The 18,016-nt window shown below is 38.1% G+C and overlaps 2 protein-coding genes across 8 annotated transcripts in view; one reads left to right on the top strand and one right to left on the bottom strand.

Moving 5' to 3' along the window:
- LOC119790752 (Kv channel-interacting protein 2) overlaps nucleotides 1–9,703 on the top strand; it is a 142,624-nt gene extending 132,921 nt beyond the window's left edge. For 6 of the 7 annotated variants that reach the window (XM_038296464.1, XM_038296465.1, XM_038296460.1 and 3 more), the window contains 7 exons: nucleotides 4,025–4,149; nucleotides 4,227–4,296; nucleotides 5,458–5,528; nucleotides 5,728–5,835; nucleotides 7,407–7,511; nucleotides 7,601–7,663; nucleotides 7,755–7,830. In XM_038296464.1, coding sequence (XP_038152392.1) covers nucleotides 4,025–4,149; nucleotides 4,227–4,296; nucleotides 5,458–5,528; nucleotides 5,728–5,835; nucleotides 7,407–7,511; nucleotides 7,601–7,663; nucleotides 7,755–7,802 — 590 coding nt within the window. In that variant the 3' untranslated portion in view covers nucleotides 7,803–7,830. Of the gene's footprint in view, nucleotides 1–4,024; nucleotides 4,150–4,226; nucleotides 4,297–5,457; nucleotides 5,529–5,727; nucleotides 5,836–7,406; nucleotides 7,512–7,600; nucleotides 7,664–7,754 lie in introns of all 7 variants that reach the window. The other variant, XM_038296459.1, reaches the window with a different exon arrangement.
- Nucleotides 9,704–11,204: 1,501 nt separating this feature from the next.
- Nucleotides 11,205–16,142, bottom strand: LOC119790622 (cytochrome c oxidase assembly protein COX15 homolog). Its single transcript, XM_038296224.1, has 9 exons — nucleotides 15,965–16,142; nucleotides 13,956–14,149; nucleotides 13,175–13,297; nucleotides 12,829–13,015; nucleotides 12,539–12,706; nucleotides 12,349–12,430; nucleotides 11,932–12,086; nucleotides 11,740–11,853; nucleotides 11,205–11,653 (listed from the first exon to the last, which is right to left on the bottom strand). The coding sequence occupies exons 1-9, from the start codon at nucleotides 16,037–16,039 to the stop codon at nucleotides 11,522–11,524; spliced, it is 1,230 nt and encodes a 409-aa protein (XP_038152152.1). The 5' UTR covers nucleotides 16,040–16,142; the 3' UTR covers nucleotides 11,205–11,521.
- Nucleotides 16,143–18,016: the final 1,874 nt, after the last annotated feature.

Raw genomic sequence — 18,016 nt, 5'->3', positions numbered from 1 at the left:
GAGTAGCTAAAATTGAGGATGAGTGGAAAGGCAGCTTCTTCTTCTGCTACTAAATCCTTTCTGGAATATTTGAAAGCTCTGCGCATGCTCAAATTATTTAATCTGGTTGAACATTTGGTATATGTATACACATGTCCTGTTTGGATCATTTAATTTAATGTAAACAGAGATTTTATATTTCATCAGTCAAAATTTAGATTGGATTGGGGGAAATTTTGCTCAGGTAAGCATAGCTCCTGATGGTGCCACAGAGGATACAAAAACTTGCCCCTAAGCATCCTGGGAAATAACAAGAAATCTGTTTCTCATTAACTGCTACAAATGTATTAATTTGCCTTAATATCCATTATGTTTAAAGTGGTAGGACTATGTTGAATTAGTTTAGTTATCTTTAGCTGAATTTAAAACTGTTTTTCTTGCAATCTGCCTATGTTGAGCATAAAAACTTAATTTTAGATATCAATCTGACCCTGAACCAGTAAAATAAAGCAACCAATCTTACAAGAGATTAAAAAAAATATGTATTATCAGGTAAGTGTCATATCTGTTTTGTTGCCTAGTTAGCTTTGTGGTTTAATAGGAGCTCAGTGCTGTAAAGTAATGGATACAATCCCCTGGAGTTACATAGCTGAAGTTTCGAAAATGGCAGTCAGCATTAAAAATCAATCCATGCCGAGGGCTTTAACCTATATTGCCATTGGGACGTATTTATCAAAGTTCTTATAATAAGTTCTATGATTACTCTTAAAGATATAGTAAAGGACTTTTGCAAATGTTTGAACAGACCCGCCGTCTCCACTTAAAAAAAAAATAAAAAATGCACATGCACAACCCTGCAAAAGTTCCCTAGAGGGAACACCTGTTATACGCGGGCAAGTTGCTGTTTGCATAGCTCATAAAAGCTTACCTTCCAAAAGAAGATTTGCATTTTTTCCACTATGTCAGACTCACTATTAGTAGGTTGAAAATGGGTATGAGCTCGTAGGACGGCCTTACGTTAACATATCCCCAGAATGATTGAAAATTAGGAGGACCGCTTGTTTTGATGATCCAACTGGAAAAAGAACATCCTCAACTATACCCTTAAGGTGGATTATGAGGAAAAAAATCAACGAGCATTTTTATCCTTTTTAATTGTGAGGCTTTTTTATAAGGATTAACTTTGGAACCAGAGAAGTTTTACCAGTCAGATGCAGGACTATTAAAAAAATCTACAAATAGTCTCTTTTTGGACAACATTTTTGGCAACATCTTTTTGGAAGAGGAGTTCTTTTTGCACAACATACAGACATGCTGTAAATCGATGCATTAGTACTGACTGGCCAAAAGTTATTTATTTATTTTCCATGCATTTGTAATACATGGCCATGACTTTGGTATCCCATGTCCATAATTCCTATTAATGCATGGCCACAGGATAATCGTGTGGCCATGCTTAAGTGATGTATGGCAACCAGTTATTTTATCCCAACTGATGTTTTCAGATGTTATTTTGTGAGAAACTGTAATGGAAATGCAGTTCATGTTCCATTTACTGATAGAGAAATGACTTTTAATCCAACATGAAGCTCTGCTACATGTGGTTACTGGTAAGATTACACACCTTTTTAAGTCCATAACCCAAAATATATGTCCTCTGTCAAAGCATTACCATCTGTGTCATCAAAGCCAAAACATCTTCATCTCCTGGAACATTTATGTACCGGTATGTCTTTCTAGCTTCAATACCATCCTCTAGTGGAAACTCCTATCAAGCCTCTTAAATATTTGAAGGAGTAGAGTGATTCTTAGACATGAGAAGGTTGATAAATAGCTTATAATAAAGCCCCTGAAGGTCATTTGATATTCCTCAAAATACGCTAAAGCTTATTTCAAAGGTAATTGACTGAATTAAGTGTTGCATTAATTCAGTCAGCAAGTCCTCCACAGAGAAGGCAGAGTATAAAGACCCAGGAAGATGCATTGTTTACTATGATTAGACCAAAGTTAACAGCGGTACTTTAAAAGCTCCCTATTGTGCCAGGAATTGATGAGGTTCACCCAAAGACTCCGAGAGCTCTGTAGATTCTGGATAAGGTGTGATTTACACACCTTATCAATGATGCATGGGGGATACCACTGGCTGAATGGTAGACCAAGGTGATGTATCTTGCTGGAGAGCTTGTCACCCCTATTGAAGGATAAAATGCCTTGGCCCTCATAAGAAGGTTTACTAAGGAGAGTTTTTTTGCTAGCTTTGAATTTAACATGAATAGTGGCTTTTGTTTCGGGTTTGGAACAGGGATGCCGTTTTTAGCCTTGTGGAACTACTGAGGAGGTTTTTGGACTCTGGTTTCCTGGTCAACGTACGTATTGTGGGTTGTGCTATAAGAGAACAGGGTAATGGGCTCTCTGGTCCTCATAATCAAGGTAAGTGGTGTGTCAAAGACTAAGCTGTTATCTAGTCTCCAGTTCCTTTTTTAACTTTCACTGATATGATCTCAAGATGCTAATTAGTATCTTCAAATCATGACCTTCACTTTGTACTGGAGCAGTTTGCAGCTTAGTTCAACACAGCAGTGGTGGGAATTCATCCCTCTAAATCTGAGCCCATGGTTCTAGACTGTAAAAAAAAAAAAAGTGGGTTATACTGGGCAGTCCGGTTCTGTATGAAGCAGTAGCTTGCTACTTTTTTTCAGAAGTGGTATTATGATAGGGAAATAAATAAATGGATGATCTCATCTGTTGTCATGGGGTGTTGCTCTGGTCAGTCTACATTCTCCCTCTTATTTACACTTGGTCATAACAGATATTACCAAAAGTAGGAGATTCTAGATAAAAGCTGTTGAAATTTGCTTAGGGTGGCCAGGCTTGGTGTCACGGGACATAAAAAGCAATAAGGCAGAAGAATGGGATGTAGAGGTGGGTATGGAAAGCTAAAGAGATTAAGTCCAATTGGAAAGGATCTGAAGAGGGGTTAAAGAAAAAGCTGAATAAAAAGGATTTTTAAGTTAAGGAGAAAGTCCTAGAAGGTTGTAAAAGATGAATGGTTGAAAGGGAAAAAAGGAAATCTTAAAAGTAGATAGGGTTCAAGTGCAAAAAAAAAAGTTGCTGTTATGGTGTACCGCCTATGACTACTCTTACCAAGTGTTGATGAGCTGTCTTGCTCCCAAACAAATTAACATATGTACTATATTTATAAAGTGAACATTTGGATGTTGTATGTTTTATAAAGCACAGGTCAAATAAACTGATTTAATTAAAGTTATGCTTATTGTATCCATACTTATAAACCATCCAGTTAAACAGAGCCTTTTACTCCACATGTTCATTTATCACTTTAGTACCCGTTTAAATGTGTAAAATATACTCTTCAATCTTTCTTTAAGTAAGTCAGGAAAACTGGTTTCTGAAAGCTGGATTTTTAGAAAACTTTCTATCCAATTTATTAATAAATCTTGGTCTTTCAGTTATTCCACTGGGTCTACAGATTGTCAGCAATGTGCTGTTTGGACATACCTCTTGAGGGACTTGCAGCTCTACTATGTATTATCTATGTTGGGGATAAAACTGTACTTTTGGACACAGTATTTATGTCTATAAGTTACTAAATTCCGGGTGATTTGAAAATGGTTTCAATGTTTGATTAATAGCATTGAAGTAAAGCAACAGTGAGATCTTCAGAATGCATTTTTAAGAAGTGTTTTAAATCCCTGCTTTGAAAAAATTAAGCTGTCTAAGCCTGTTCCCAATGAAGTCACACATTGGAACCAAACTTGTATTAATTTCCTGATTCATAAATCTATATAACTAATTTATTGGTTTATTTGACTTTTGTCTGATTTTTGTATTTGTGAAAATAGAAAGTTTAGTTTTTGTTATGTTTGTACAAAAAATGACTAAGTACAAAAAGGTAAGCTGGATGTGGTTATCATCACAAGTTTTTGATATATTTAGTGGAAAAGGAACGCCTGGGATTCCCCTGAATTATAGAATACTAATGGTTGCTTGATCAGAAACTAACTCTTCTCTGTCTGATACACAGACAGCGTTGAAGATGACTTTGAGTTGTCCACTGTGTGCCATCGTCCTGAGAGCATGGACAAGCTGGAGGAGCAGACAAAGTTTACCAAGAAGGAGTTGCAAGTCCTCTACAGGGGCTTTAAAAATGTAGGTTCCCGCTGTTCACTTGATATTCTCAGCTACAGTCAAATCTTTCTGCAATCTCTGTTTTATTTTTTTCTTAGGAGTGTCCTAGCGGAGTGGTGAATGAGGAGAACTTTAAAAACATTTACTCCCAGTTCTTTCCTCAGGGAGGTGAGCTCCATTTTTGACAATGCCATTTGATTTTTTTTTTTTCTGTGAAAATAGTGGCAACGCACAAATTTACTAGTTTTTCTGTTTCTAACATACCTACAGTTTTAAGTTCATTAAACCGTTTTTTAGATAACAGAAGTAAAAATACCATGCCAAAAATATTGCCATGCCAAAAAGTTATTTAATAAAATTAAAAACAAATTCAATTCAAAGAAAAGTTTCGATGAGGTATGACTATCAGTGAAAACCTTTTGCATGACTGGAATGGCAGTAAAATGAACATGTGTATAAAAGTGGGTATCACTTAATGGGCAAACAAACTCAACATTGTGACAGCTTAGCTGTGAAAGAGAGCAGAGCCATGTTTGTTGATTCGTTAAGTCTAGTTCCAAAACTTTCTTGAGATAAGCGGCGACCTCTAGAGGGCGTAACAACACAACAATGCATGTTCTGAAAAAACCCTAGCCAAAATAACCTGCTCCATTAATCTTAAACTTGATTTTGCTATATAGTGGCAAGAACTATCATAATGTTTTAGGAATAACAAAATATTAGGAATTTGGGCCAAATGTTCTTTCTCACAGTCACAATAGTTGATTTCTGAGCATAAACAGCCTAAGGTCATGCCACAGTTTCTGAATTGGACTTAACTCCAAATTCTTAAGTCATTAGGCCAGTCCAATGCCTAACTGTAATTTATCTTATTTTGGCAGCCTCTACGGTTTGGACCTGCTGATGTGTTTCCATTAAATATAGCTGTTTTGCCTTAAAAGGCATTCTTTGAAAACTACATTTTGTTTTTACTTGATGGTCTTTTAAATCTGGTCTGTTAAAGACATTTAGAACTGAAAAAAAAGAATCTGTAATGTAGAAAATACGTCTTTCATTGGAAACATTTTTTTTTTACCAAAATAAAATTTGTAGTTTAAAATTACCTCATTCGAATCAGTTCTGCTCAATATCTGTAAATGTTCATGCAGAAAAGTAGAGCAATCTATTATTTCATGATATTTAGTTTGATGAAATGTTAACCACTTGCCTCCAGTCGTATTTGAAATTATTTTTATATCTACTCTATATTTAGCTCACTGCTAATCAGAGCTGTTCAAAGGCTTCATGTTTCAGCCACTCTCTGGTTATTCTAAGTCTCCTTTTTTGCAGATTCAAGTATGTATGCACATTTCCTGTTTGAAGCCTTTGACACCAACAAGAACGGCTCAGTTAGTTTTGAGGTGAGATCTTTTCTTGCATCTGTTTAATATATGAAAGCAAATATGGGCTTGTCTAAAATCAGGCACAACAACAGCAGACTAACAATAATGTCTGATTCATTTGATACCAGCACACAGATCCTATAGTGTGACAAATAGTTTATTTCATTTGGAATTTAAAAACTTAAGCACTTCCTAATTAATTTACCTTCCATATCAGGACTTTGTTTTTGGCCTGTCCATCATCTTGAGAGGGACTATTAATGACCGGCTAAACTGGGCATTTAACCTCTATGACCTGAACAAGGATGGCTGCATCACCAAAGAGGTAACACACACAGGTCAATTTGCAATCTGATGTTCTTTGTTTTATTAGATTGACTCATGTTGGGGAGTCTTAAGGCATTTCCAGGGTAATGTATAATGCCTCCAATAAGTTTTAGCTTTCCCCAGAGTCTCTTCTCACTGTGTGCCTGAAAAACCTCCAATGGGAGACATGAGGAAGCATTCTGAGCAGGTCTTTAAAAAAAAAAAACTTTAGCTGTCTCCCTTTGATGTAGCGAGGAAGTTTATCTACTCTGAGCTCCCATCCAATTGAATCCCCCCCAGCCCACCCCATCCACCTTAGAGAGGTTTTATTTACTCACATTTGAGATTTTGTTTTTTTCAGAGATACTCCATATCTCATGAATGTATAAACGAGGGACAGAATGTAGACCGATTCTTAAATTGAGACTTTTTTTTTTGATTCCCTGTTCCTCAATAAATTGCACAACAGCACCACCTGTATTACTTTATAGACAATGGCTCAGTCTGACTATTGGTCTCCCTCTTCTTTCTACTATCACTCATAAACATAATAACAAGATACTTGAACTCCTTTCCTTGAGCTAGAAACTGATTCCGGAGCTTGTGGGACTTAAAGGATGTCATCCATGACCTTCACTGGTCATGGCTTTAATGGGTGAATGGAGTGACATTGTCTGTAAAAGGAATTGATGAGATCTTTAGGTTCCATCCATCCATCCATTCATCCATCCATCTTCTTTGGCTTATCCGGGGTCAGGTTGTTGGGGTAGCAGCTTCGATAAGGAGTTTGAGACGTCTCTCCAGGGTAATCCCAAGGCATTCCCAGGCCAAAAACCATTCCAGACACAGCTGAAAAACATAGCGTGTCCTTGGTCCCCCTCTGGGTCTCCTCCTGGAGGGACATGCCCAGAATGCCTCACCAGGAAGACGTCTAGGAGGCATTCTAACCAGATGCCCGAGACTTTTAGGTTTCTAAACCAGACTCCCTCCTCCATCATGGCTACAATTTGAGAGACCAGAGTAAGGCCTAACTAAGTTCAGCAAGCTTTTAAAAAAAAAAAAAGGCTTTGTGGCATAAATTCAGGCATGGACTTTACTTTTGTTCTAGAGTATAATGATCAAAAAGTCCTTTAAACAGACCAGTCACTCATGATCCTTGTAGCAAATCCAAGGGGTAAAAGTACTCTTAAATGGAGGGAACGGCCAAAATCCACCTTCTGAATCTGGGGTTTGAAGACAGTTTTTTTTTTTTCTTCAAAAATCATTGTGCAGTGCTGTCATGAGTCTGTCCTTAAGGGTCCCTGTTCAACACACGCTTTTTTTTTAGGATGTGAAAGTAGAGACACATCTAAATCATGTATGGCGCATGTTCTTTAGGACTGGAGCTGAACAGCCCTCGCCCAAAGTGGAGCTACACTAGAAGGCTAAGAATTGTAATCACTCAGTAGCTGAAACGCTCTCCCTAAACGTCACTACCAGGTTACCTCTTCATGGGTGCTCTCTCAGCTCTTCTGACCATACTGAAATGTTCTGTCATTTTCCTCTACATGCTTTATTCTGCTCTGTTTGTTTTTAACTTTAATTTTACAGGAGATGCTAGACATCATGAAGAGCATCTATGACATGATGGGAAAATATACATACCCTACCATGATGGATGATGCTCCGAGAGAACACGTAGAAAGCTTCTTTCAGGTTCAACTTTACCACTCTTTGCATTCCTGTGTTTTTTTATAATCACAGACATTCTTTAGGAAACTAATAGACCACTATTTTGCTTTCAGAAAATGGACCAGAATAGAGATGGGGTGGTCACCATAGATGAGTTTATTGATTCGTGTAAAAAGGTACAGCAAACACTTTTATTTTTAATTGTCTACACTTTTAACCACCTTAACAAAAACTATGGTTTATTTTTTTTTATCTATCTCTTTTCAGGATGAGAACATTATGCAGTCCATGCAGCTGTTTGACAATGTCATCTAAGGATGTGGACCGGTGAGGCTACTGGCACTGGGTGGGAGTGTATTGGAGGAAAAGGCAGGTCAGGACTACAGAGGCAGGAAGAGTTTGTGAATGCGTGTGTGTATGTGTGTGTGTGGCTGAGTGGCATACAGGCCTGAGCATATGTCACTACAAAGAACTGTGAATCCTTTGGGAGCAGAGAGACCATCACCCTCCTCCAGGACCTCTAGTGGCATTTCTTCCAGCAACAATGGAGTTTCCATGACTCCCAGGCTAATCATAAAGAACCCGTCTTAGTTTTATTCTTGAGAACAGATAAAGAAGGCTTGTAGTGGACTTACAGCAACTAGAACACTCAGCTGTTTTATTCATTTCTTTCATTGTCGGTCTACTATCAGAGCCTGTAAAAGTTGAACTCAGACGGATCAAGATTCCCTGAAAATGTTGACCTAAAATAACTTTCTCCCTCATCCCTATCAGTCTTGGTATTCGGGTTTGTGATTGTGGTCTTGGCTCTGTTGGGTGCGGGAACACCTCCCTGGAGCCAATGGCACACATCAAAATGAGTCCTTGGCCGCCTGGTGGACGCGACGGAGAGAGAAACTACCTGATGGAACGACCAACAACTTGAAGATCTGAGTGATCCAAGGTGGAAGTTGAAGAACCTGTTTTTTTTATGAAAAACTGATTTCAGTATCGCATGATGTCACTAATATCTTATTACATATTTAAAGAGATATTCCAAAGTCTGCTCGTCTGTCTGCCGTTCCTAGTCATTCACAGGTGCCTCACCCTTACTGTATGTGCGTGTGTGCATGTGTATCAGGAAGACATGCTGTCTGTCCTAACAATAAGTCCCCTCAGTCTGTCACAAACCCTCTTTATTTGAGGGTTAGACTAACTCCTGGCCTTCCAAACTATTCAGTCCTAGCAGTAGTTGTCTGATGACTGTTGTTATATTTTTAGCATTCCCAGAGGAATGGTTTTAGCCAGTGCAATGTGGGAATAGCACTATAGTTATTCAGCTTGTGACCAGTCCAACCCTGTCAGTTTATGACTAAATCAAATTCATACTGGGCTTTCAATTTTTATTAAAGGGAAAATCAATATATGTCAGATGGTATGTGCGAAATTATCAAAAATGTTGTGTGGTTGTAGCAGGTTCTACCACTTCTATAAAGTATTTATTTTAAAAGTAAGCCCAAATAGCCTATACAGAGGTATAATGTGAATAATATGGGTGGGGTTCTTTCCATGTGCCCACATTAACCAGTTCTTATTAGCCGTTCTCTTCCACCAAAGAGGAAATATTAGAGCTAATTAAAGCTTAGGGGTGTAAGGAGCAATCAGGCAAAAAGCACTCAGAGATAAAGGTATATTGTTTGCCTGCTCATTGTTTTAAGTGTAACTCAAGGTTGTGAACCTGCATGATAAGCTGTTGAGTAATACTTTAAATAAGCATCTTAATTTGTCTCTTTTTATACCAGAGCATCACTGAACTCTGACACATTGTGCCAGAGGCACTGAAACATGAATTAATTTAATAGAGACTAACATGTAATAGCAATAATGTTCTCCATCACAGTACCTTTCCATTTCCACCCAATCTCTTGTTTCCCCCTAAAGCAAAGTCACCCATCTATTTTTTATAGTTTCTTTAAAAATATCCCCAACTCTGTTTAGTTGATATTTATTTTCTGTATTTCTTTTCACTAGAAAAGTGTTTCAGCTCAGTTTTTAGGTGCCCGACTACAGTAAAACCTGTCTATACCCGCATGTACTGTGTCTAGAACAATGAAAAGTTACCAACATGTTATAATGATTGTCTGGTTAGATAGCTGCTGGTTGTATTCCCTATTCAAAATGTGTATATTTTGTACAGAGACAATAAAAATCAAAGTTACTATGCAAAATGGACTTAACTTTGAATTTCAAAGACTCTATCTTCTTGTCCCTTTGAAGTTTTATTTCTGCTATGCATTTCTTTAACAACAAATATAAGATTAGTTTTATCTAAAAACGAGATTACAAAAATCCAAAGGATAATAGAACACTCTGAGGAGGCTGCAGTGAGAGGGAGTAATGCTGATGGCTTGAGAATACAAACTGCTCTATCTAGTGGCACATCTCTGAACCTTGCTTCCAAACAGTGGCAGCACTGAATGGAGTGACGCTGAGATTAGTGTTCGTAAGATGCCTTCTGTTTTCCTTCAACAATACTGTTTGCTAAGTTCCTAGATAACTGGCAGTCAACTTCAATTAAATGAAGTTTTTCATGAATCCTAAAAGGAACTAAATGTGTTTTGTTTTTAATAGATGCTTCAGTCCGAGTAATCTGCTAATCATCCATTGAGATTTATGGTATAGATAATGTTGCCCAAACCATAGACTGATCAAGCCTGCAATGTTGCAATAAAAGAGGTTGGAGGATGTTCTGGAGTTTCTCCTGAATATTCTACTCGTGTTGGAGAAAGAAGAGCTTTTGTTTTGCTTATCTTAACGCATTTACCTGCAGCGGCTTTACCCATGCTATCCTCCCTGCAGCCGTAAGAAGTTAGAAATATATAAAATAAATAAGCATCCTGGATGGTTGTCTAAAAAACTCTAAAGGATTCTGCCTTTTTCTTCGTAGGGCTCATAATTAGATGCTGATAATTGTAGTTGTTGATTTACTTTTAATACATTTACTGTTTGACATTTCCCAGGGGTTAGGTCATTTTTTGGTGTCAAAATGTTTTTAGTTGCTTCATGTTTCCTTCTAAAAACTGAGTCTGATGGAGGTTCCAAAAAAATCTTCTTAAATGTTTATTAGCACAATCATTTGTGAGCAAGCTACCTGAAGTAACATGTTCCTTAAAAAAAAAAAGTGAAATTGGATATGTTTGCGGGATGAGAATATCACAGGTTTTCCAAACAAATTTCAGCTGTAAACAAAGCAGTTGTAGACCATCATGAATGGGGGCTATGATAGATTTTATTTGCATTTATATTATATATTTGTGTGTGTGTATGTATGTATATATATATATCATTGATTTTATTTTTAAACAAATGTGTTTATGTTCTACTAGCAGGGAAAAATGAGTAACTAGTCACAAAAAAGGCTTTAAAAAGTTCAACAAATCAATTTTTATTAAGTTAAAATTAAAATAGGACCCTCCCAAGCATCTTAAAAACCCATTAAATGACACAAAAAAAACACACAAGAACCCTAATAAATCTGTTTTTACAAGCATGGAAATCCTAGGGTTATACTTTTCTCAGTCACATTCAAATTTCAACAAGATATGGACCCCAACTTTCCTAGTGCATATATCCTGATTACAATTTATTGAAGGGGTCAGAATGCTTCTAATAGCAACCGGTGTAAAACCATTACAACAAGACAAAACAAGGCAAAATAAAAGCTCAAGAATTTCAATGTTATTGCAGATATTGTTTTTATTTGCAAGTGGCTTTCCTTAACCTTAATTAGAAAGGCAATGGGCAGACATGTGGGCAGGTGGACATTTGAGGAGTTGAGGAATAATAAGTCTTCAAGTTTGGGACAAGAATTCTGTTGTCCTCGCTAATTGTAGTAGTCTCTTCATGCTTAAACAGCATAGAAAAAAACACCTCAGGATTAAATAAGGGATCATCTCCCTTCTTTTTCACTGCTTGTTCATTTTAGTGCCGATTAAGACTGTTCAGGCGTGTCATGTGGCTAAGCAGGTCCGGTTACGTCCACAACGAAGAAGGCTTTACTTTGGCATTTTACGAAGTTCTGCCAAAACCCAAATGGCAAGACTCAGAAGAGCAACAGAGCCTGACTGGTGAGTTGCTGCCAGTGGAGTGGGAACATACAATAAAAGTGTGCTGATACCAAGGGCCACCTGATGAGCAGGAAAATAAAGAAGCTTAGTTGTAATAAAATGTTCTGTACCATTATGTTTTATATTTTCTCTGTCTGAAAGCCTACCTGTGTGTAGGCCATAGCTGCGAGCAGGCCGATGGCGATCTTCGCCCTTCTGGGTAGCAGCATCCTTCTTGAGAATAGATAAAGGCCGGTGATTGCTGTCAAAGAGCCAATAGCCTTAAAAGAGAAGGATTTCTGTGTCAATTAGTTTGCAATAGTTTCAGCTGAATTTAATATACAATATCTATTACGTACCAAGACTCTATGGTCAAACTGAACTGTGGTTGGGTTCTCAAAGAAATTTTTAAGAGCAGGAGAGAAGGCCAATATATCATCAGGAATCCATTTATCTGCCATCTTGGGGAAAGAGTTATACACCAGCCCAGCATCCAAGCCAGCAACAAAAGCACCTTCATTGAAAAAAAAATTATAATAAATAAATTAAATCAGAACTGTTGTTTGGCAACATATTTCAAATGATAGTGATGACATACTGTAGATCAAGATAAAGAGACCTAGTGAAAAATGAATTGTGCTAAAATTGAGATACATTTTTGAGTTTCTAGGTTCCTTGCTAGTCATCTTAACAAAAATGATTCTGATGTCTTTGTGTGTTATCTGCTTCCGAGTTAAACTGTTTGGAAGGACCTCACATCACGTTCTGTGTATCACCTGAGAGAGCAGTTAGGAACACCAGTCCTCCGGTACCCTTTGCAAACATTCTGAGCTGTTGGAGGTTTTTTGTGTCTGCCATCTAGGAAAGAGATGACATGAGAAAATAAGTGTGCAAATAGAAACTTTTGTAAATCAAGGTCAAATGAATGTCTAAAACTCAGCCAGTCAGTAAAAAACAACAGTGTACCTTGTGTGCAGGCAGCAGCAGAGTAAGCCCAGTCCAGAGGCTGGCAGAGTACAACACTAATGCAGAACCAAGATGGGCGCACAGACGGTACTGGCTGACCCGAGGAACATCATGGGAGTCAGGCTTCTCCTCCAGTCCACTTTTTACCATGTACCATCCAAGAAGGCCCTAATAACACCAACAGTTTAATGATGAGAAAGATGTGCCAACTCTTCCACATAACTTTATAAATAGACAGAAAGAATAAAGTAAAAACATTAAACTTGCTTTTAAAATAAAGGAAGTCTGACCTGGAAGAACACAAATCCACACAGTCCCAATACTTTTCCCTTTAGGGAACGAGTGAAGTATCCTTTTTTCCAGAAGTAAACAGTAGGCAGGATGTACGCCAGTCCAACCAGCCTACCCCACATGCGATGACCCCACTCCATGTAGAAGATGAACTTAAACTCTGGCAGGGTCATCTCATGGTTAAGGCTAGAAAGTAAAACTTTTAATTAGTCGCATAGCTGCAAAATGAATCTAACATAAGAGAAAGAAACAGGATTGTAAAAAAGAATACAAAAGTGAAATCAGTACATCTTAAAAACTGTAAAAATGTAATGTCTGCTTTGATAACGTTAATACAAAACATACATTTTGAACTCTGGGAACTGCTTGTACTTGGAAAACTCAGCCTCCCACTCTGCCTCAGACTGAGGTGGTTTCATCTCTCTCACCAGATGCCAGTCAACCATTGAGAGCCCAGATTCTGTTAACCTGAACAGAGACAAATATCAGCGCTTCATGTATTAAAGAGCACCACAGGATAAAGTTAACCTGACAGCAGCCAGATGCATGTCTCGCTCCGCCCAGCTCCACTCACATACATCTGGGAACCCGCTCATTGAAAGTGATTTCCCCAACCGAATTTATGGTCTGTCCAATCAGGACGCAGGGTGGGTGTGTCCTGGAGTGGAGAAGCGACAGTGAGATTCCAACAACAATGGCGGCTCGCATTGAGGAAGCAAGCGTTAGCATCGATGCTGCTATTTCTTCTGTGTTGTCCAATCTATCTGATATTGTTTAATTAAAAGAACATCAGAGAACAGCTTTGAAGGCTTTTGTTGGTGGAAACGATGTTTTCGCCCTTCTCCCGACCGGATTTGGCAAGAGCTTGATCTACCAAATGGCTCCTCCTCTCACAGCGTCACGGGTTAGCTTCGGTGTGAGTGGTTGAAATAGCACGTCAATAAAGATGACAGACAAGTGGCTTATCCAATCATATGCAAGGAGTTTTGATAAGGCCCAGCCTTCAGTAAAGGCAATTCCTATGGCGGGTTCCCAGATGTATGTGAGCGGAGCTAGGCGGAGTGAGACATGCATCTGGCTGTTGTCAGGTTAGGATAAAGTAGCATTAGATGGAAGCTACTTTTACCTTGTGACTCCACCCAAGACAACCGCCCCAACCACAAGCCCACTGCAGCCGAGCAACCAGCGGCCCACTATGCGGTTCGTTGCTGCATTGGGTACGGCTTTTGATGCTGCTGGGGTGGAAGGGGACACTGACTCGACACTGATGGAGCTCTGGTTTCTCCTCACCAGCCATTGCCGCAGCTGTGGGCGCTGATACTGGAAATAAGGAAAAGAAAAGTTAGGGATCATTTCATCATTTCTAACTTTTTTTGATATATATAAAGTTATAAAGAACTTATCTGATTTTATTTAATCCTGCCCCTACTCTCTCACATCCAGTCTCTGCACTCATGTTAATCAAATAATACTATTAGTAACAAACATTTCAAATCATTAATTGTTCTTCTCATTTAATGTGCCATGGAGATAAGTGTTAATACTTTAAAGTATTTTGAGTTGTCTTCACTTGTGATATTCATTTATACTACGGCTGCAACTAACAATTATTATACAAATTGATTAATCTGTCGATTATTTTATCGATTAATAATTGAATAGTCAAATATAAACACTTTTTGTGAAATTAAACCAGGTCAAACTAAAACTTTTCCACATGGAGACTTCTGGTTAGAGCTAGGGCTGGGTAAGAAAAAAAATCGATTTTGAATCGATTCCTTTACATTTGTGCAAAATCGATGTGTAGGGAATGAGATCGATTAGTTTTATATGACGCGCGTGATGTTAACATTCAAATGAGCATTCGTGTGCAAATGCCGACCCAAGTAACACACCGCTCAGCAAGCTGTCCCAACTGAAGTCTGGAACCATTTTGGATTTAAAACAGCTAAAGATAATGTAATGGATATGTGACATTAAGGTGACTTCACACTACATTGATAATGAATGGCGCCTCGCATCTCATGCTACAGACCAACAAGATTACTTCAAGCCAGGCAGCTGCAAATATAGCCAATAGTTTGACTGAAGACATTAACTAATGGGGGCTGACCAGCAAACACCCTGTAGTTGTTACAGACAATGCTGCACATATGGTTTGTGCAGTGAAGATAATGCAGCTCATGCATGTCTGCTGTGTCCCCGCTGTGTCACGTCTGCTTGCTCAAGTGAGGCTTCACTTTTGCACTTCTGAGACAGTTTTGTTCACATCTCAAGTTTAAACTGTCTGATTTACAAGTTTGCACTTTGTGTTTAATATGACAGGAAAAAATTAAATACATGATTACTTTGAAACATAGTTGAACCCCTTTCATTATTGAAAAAGCAGATGGAATCGAAATTAATCGATTTAGAACTGTATGAATCAAAATCAAATCGATTCAAGACTTTGGCAAAAATACCTATTTTATCTTAAATATAAAATGTTTACCTGTTTTATGTTTCACAGTTTTTGTATAATTGATGCTTTAAGTAGTTTGTCTGTCAGCTAAAGGCAGGTTTTACAGCCTCTATAATCCAGATTACCAAATAAATTGACGACTATTTCAATTATCTATTAATCACGATTAATCTGATTAATTGTTTCAATCCTAATCCATACTTTCATATTGTTTGTTTCTTTATTCAGCAGCATTTTAAATAAAAGGTATAGAGGAGAACAGCCAAAGGTCTGAGGGGAAAAAAAGTTAAATGAAGTTTTATAAGAAAAAAAGATTTAAAAAAAATAAATAAAAAGATTGGAGGACAATATTATTTCCTCCTAATCAGAGAGTCTGATGAAGCTTAAACAGCATCCCTGCGCTCGTGGAGGTTTATAAAACGCCACACTTTTAAGGTATTTCGAGCTTTTGTTAAACTGGCAGTGGTTAAATAGCAACAGGAAAAACTAATCAGCTTTATTTGAAGTAAAGGTAACTTAGGAACATTTAGGGAGTTGAATATTACACGTAATTAATCATACATCAAATAAACATGATACATAAGAAACTAACTGAATTCATCAACCACGATCATGGAATTGATGTTTATTTTGCTATTTAGCTACAAGTAGCACCTGAATATAGTTCAACTTACGCTGCTCTGTTGAAAACCCTTTCCAGCAGACCGACAACCGCAAACGATAGTAGTCCGTAATGTCGAGAGCAGCATTTTGGTTTCTTTTAGCTCCCTCGAGCTTTAACGACACTGCAATGCTGTCCTGTTATAAGACAGGTTTGGTAACGCTGCTCGTAACCCCCAGACGTCAACAAACGTCACGCCACACTAACCAGGAAGTCGGGGTCTATTGGTCAGAAGGGAAGCACGATCCATCCTGCGTATGCGCGAACAGATGTACATCCGGGTGTCCATAAATGCTGTAATTATGGCGCTAAAACTACTTATTTCTATCCTTAACTCACTAAAGAGTGCTAATACACATATTTAAAAATGTTTTAGGAATTTTGTGAGACAATTTTTATGCTTTTTACATTTTTTTCCCGTTAAACCGCTTCTCTGACGTCATCATCAGACTTTTTTTTTATTGAAAATGTCAAGATTTACAGAGGTCTCCGCCAGTCACGTGACTTTTGTTGCTAAGACGCCATTTTAGTTGGAAAAGGTGTAGTGTAAACAACCGCAGCATAGCTAAACGAAGGACTAAAGGCCTGTTTACATAGCAGCCTGTCCAAGATAAGTCATTACAGTTAACATAAGCCTGAAAACAGGGGCGGATTTAGGAAAATCGGTCTCCGCCAGTCACGTCACATTTGTTGCTAAGACGCCATTTTAAGTGGAAAAGGCATAGTGTACCGCGCCCGAGGTATAGCTATGCAAAATGCTCCCTCTCATTCTCTGCTCTCAAAAACGAACCTTCCTCCTTCAACCGATGTGTGAAGAAGATGCAGAACCTTAAAGCAAATACATTTTCCGATTTATTGGAAGAATTTCAGTTAGTCCCCTCCTCTTAATTTATTTATTTATTTTTATTTATTTATTATTTTTTATTCTTATTTTTTCCCCCCTTCCTTGTTCTAGCCTGTAATTTTTTATTGGAGTTAATAGGAGTTGGGATCTTATTTGTTTCTTTTAATATAAATAATAATATACACTCACCGGCCACTTTATTAGGTACCCCATGCTAGTAACGGGTTGGACCCCCTTTTGCCTTCAGAACTGCCTCAATTCTTCGTGGCATAGATTCAACAAGGTGCTGGAAGCATTCCTCAGGGAGTTTGGTCCATATTGACATGATGGCATCACACAGTTGCCGCAGATTTGTCGGCTGCACATCCATGATGCAAATCTCCGTTCCACCACATCCCAAAGATGCTCTATTGGATTGAGATCTGGTGACTGTGGAGCAGGGGCGTTGCTAGGCACAAAGCTTTACTGGGGCACTGGCCCCCTAACGCATATGCCCCTCCTTCTTCCATACACAAATACAGAGAAGCACACTGCCCCACCCTGATACATTCCTACCAAAATTACCAGTTGAGATATTGAGTGTAAAAGCATATTTGTTTTAACAAACATGAAAATTTTCAACATTGCAGCTATAAAAAATAAGACATCAACAACTTTGACAAATAAAATGTTTCCTTATACACATTCTGAAGTAATCATTAATTACTAGGTTACAGAGTTTTAGTTCGGGGGAAAGTTTAACTCATCCTGAGCTAAGTTTTCCTTTTATTTTATGAGCATTAAAGTGTACCTCCTATTTTTCACTTTTGCAAAGCGGTCAATCACTTGTGACTCAGCTTAGAAAGTTCTTCCTTTTCAACTGATAAAATAGCAAGATGATGGAGCCTGTCTTGTCCCATTGTGCAACTCAGCCAAGTGTGGAGCCTTCTCAACACACTGAATGACCTTTCACAACTACAGCTGTAGACTGGGACTGTGAGGGAGATCTGGATGACCTGTGTTAGTGTTGGGAATATGATGTTATCAAGCAAGTTGAAAACACACTGCATATCCTTGATGACAAGGCTTTCTTTTTCAACCATAAAAAGCTTTCAAACCATTTTGAATTAAATGAACGTTTTTTTACTCCAAATTTGTGCAGGGGATAGTGGGACAACTTCACTTGTTTAGGACCATCATGCTTTCCCCCTAAGTCACTAATGTCCCCTTCTTAATTGTGGA

The sequence above is a fragment of the Cyprinodon tularosa genome, unplaced genomic scaffold, assembly GCF_016077235.1.
Source record: "Cyprinodon tularosa strain WSP-4 unplaced genomic scaffold, ASM1607723v1 ctg37, whole genome shotgun sequence".
Classification (NCBI taxonomy): Eukaryota; Metazoa; Chordata; class Actinopteri; order Cyprinodontiformes; family Cyprinodontidae; genus Cyprinodon; species Cyprinodon tularosa.
The sequence above is the reverse complement of the archived record's forward strand: the minus strand, read 5'-3'. Positions and strand labels throughout refer to the sequence as shown.

Coding starts and splice junctions, on each gene's coding strand:
- LOC119790622 (XM_038296224.1), bottom strand. CDS start 16,039: ATGCTGCTCTCGACATTACGGACTACTATCGTTTGCGGTTGTCGGTCT. Junction 12,431..12,538: donor TGCTGCTGCCTGCACACAAG/GTACACTGTTGT, acceptor TCTCTTTCCTAG/ATGGCAGACACAAAAAACCT. Junction 11,654..11,739: donor CAGCTATGGCCTACACACAG/GTAGGCTTTCAG, acceptor CCTGCTCATCAG/GTGGCCCTTGGTATCAGCAC.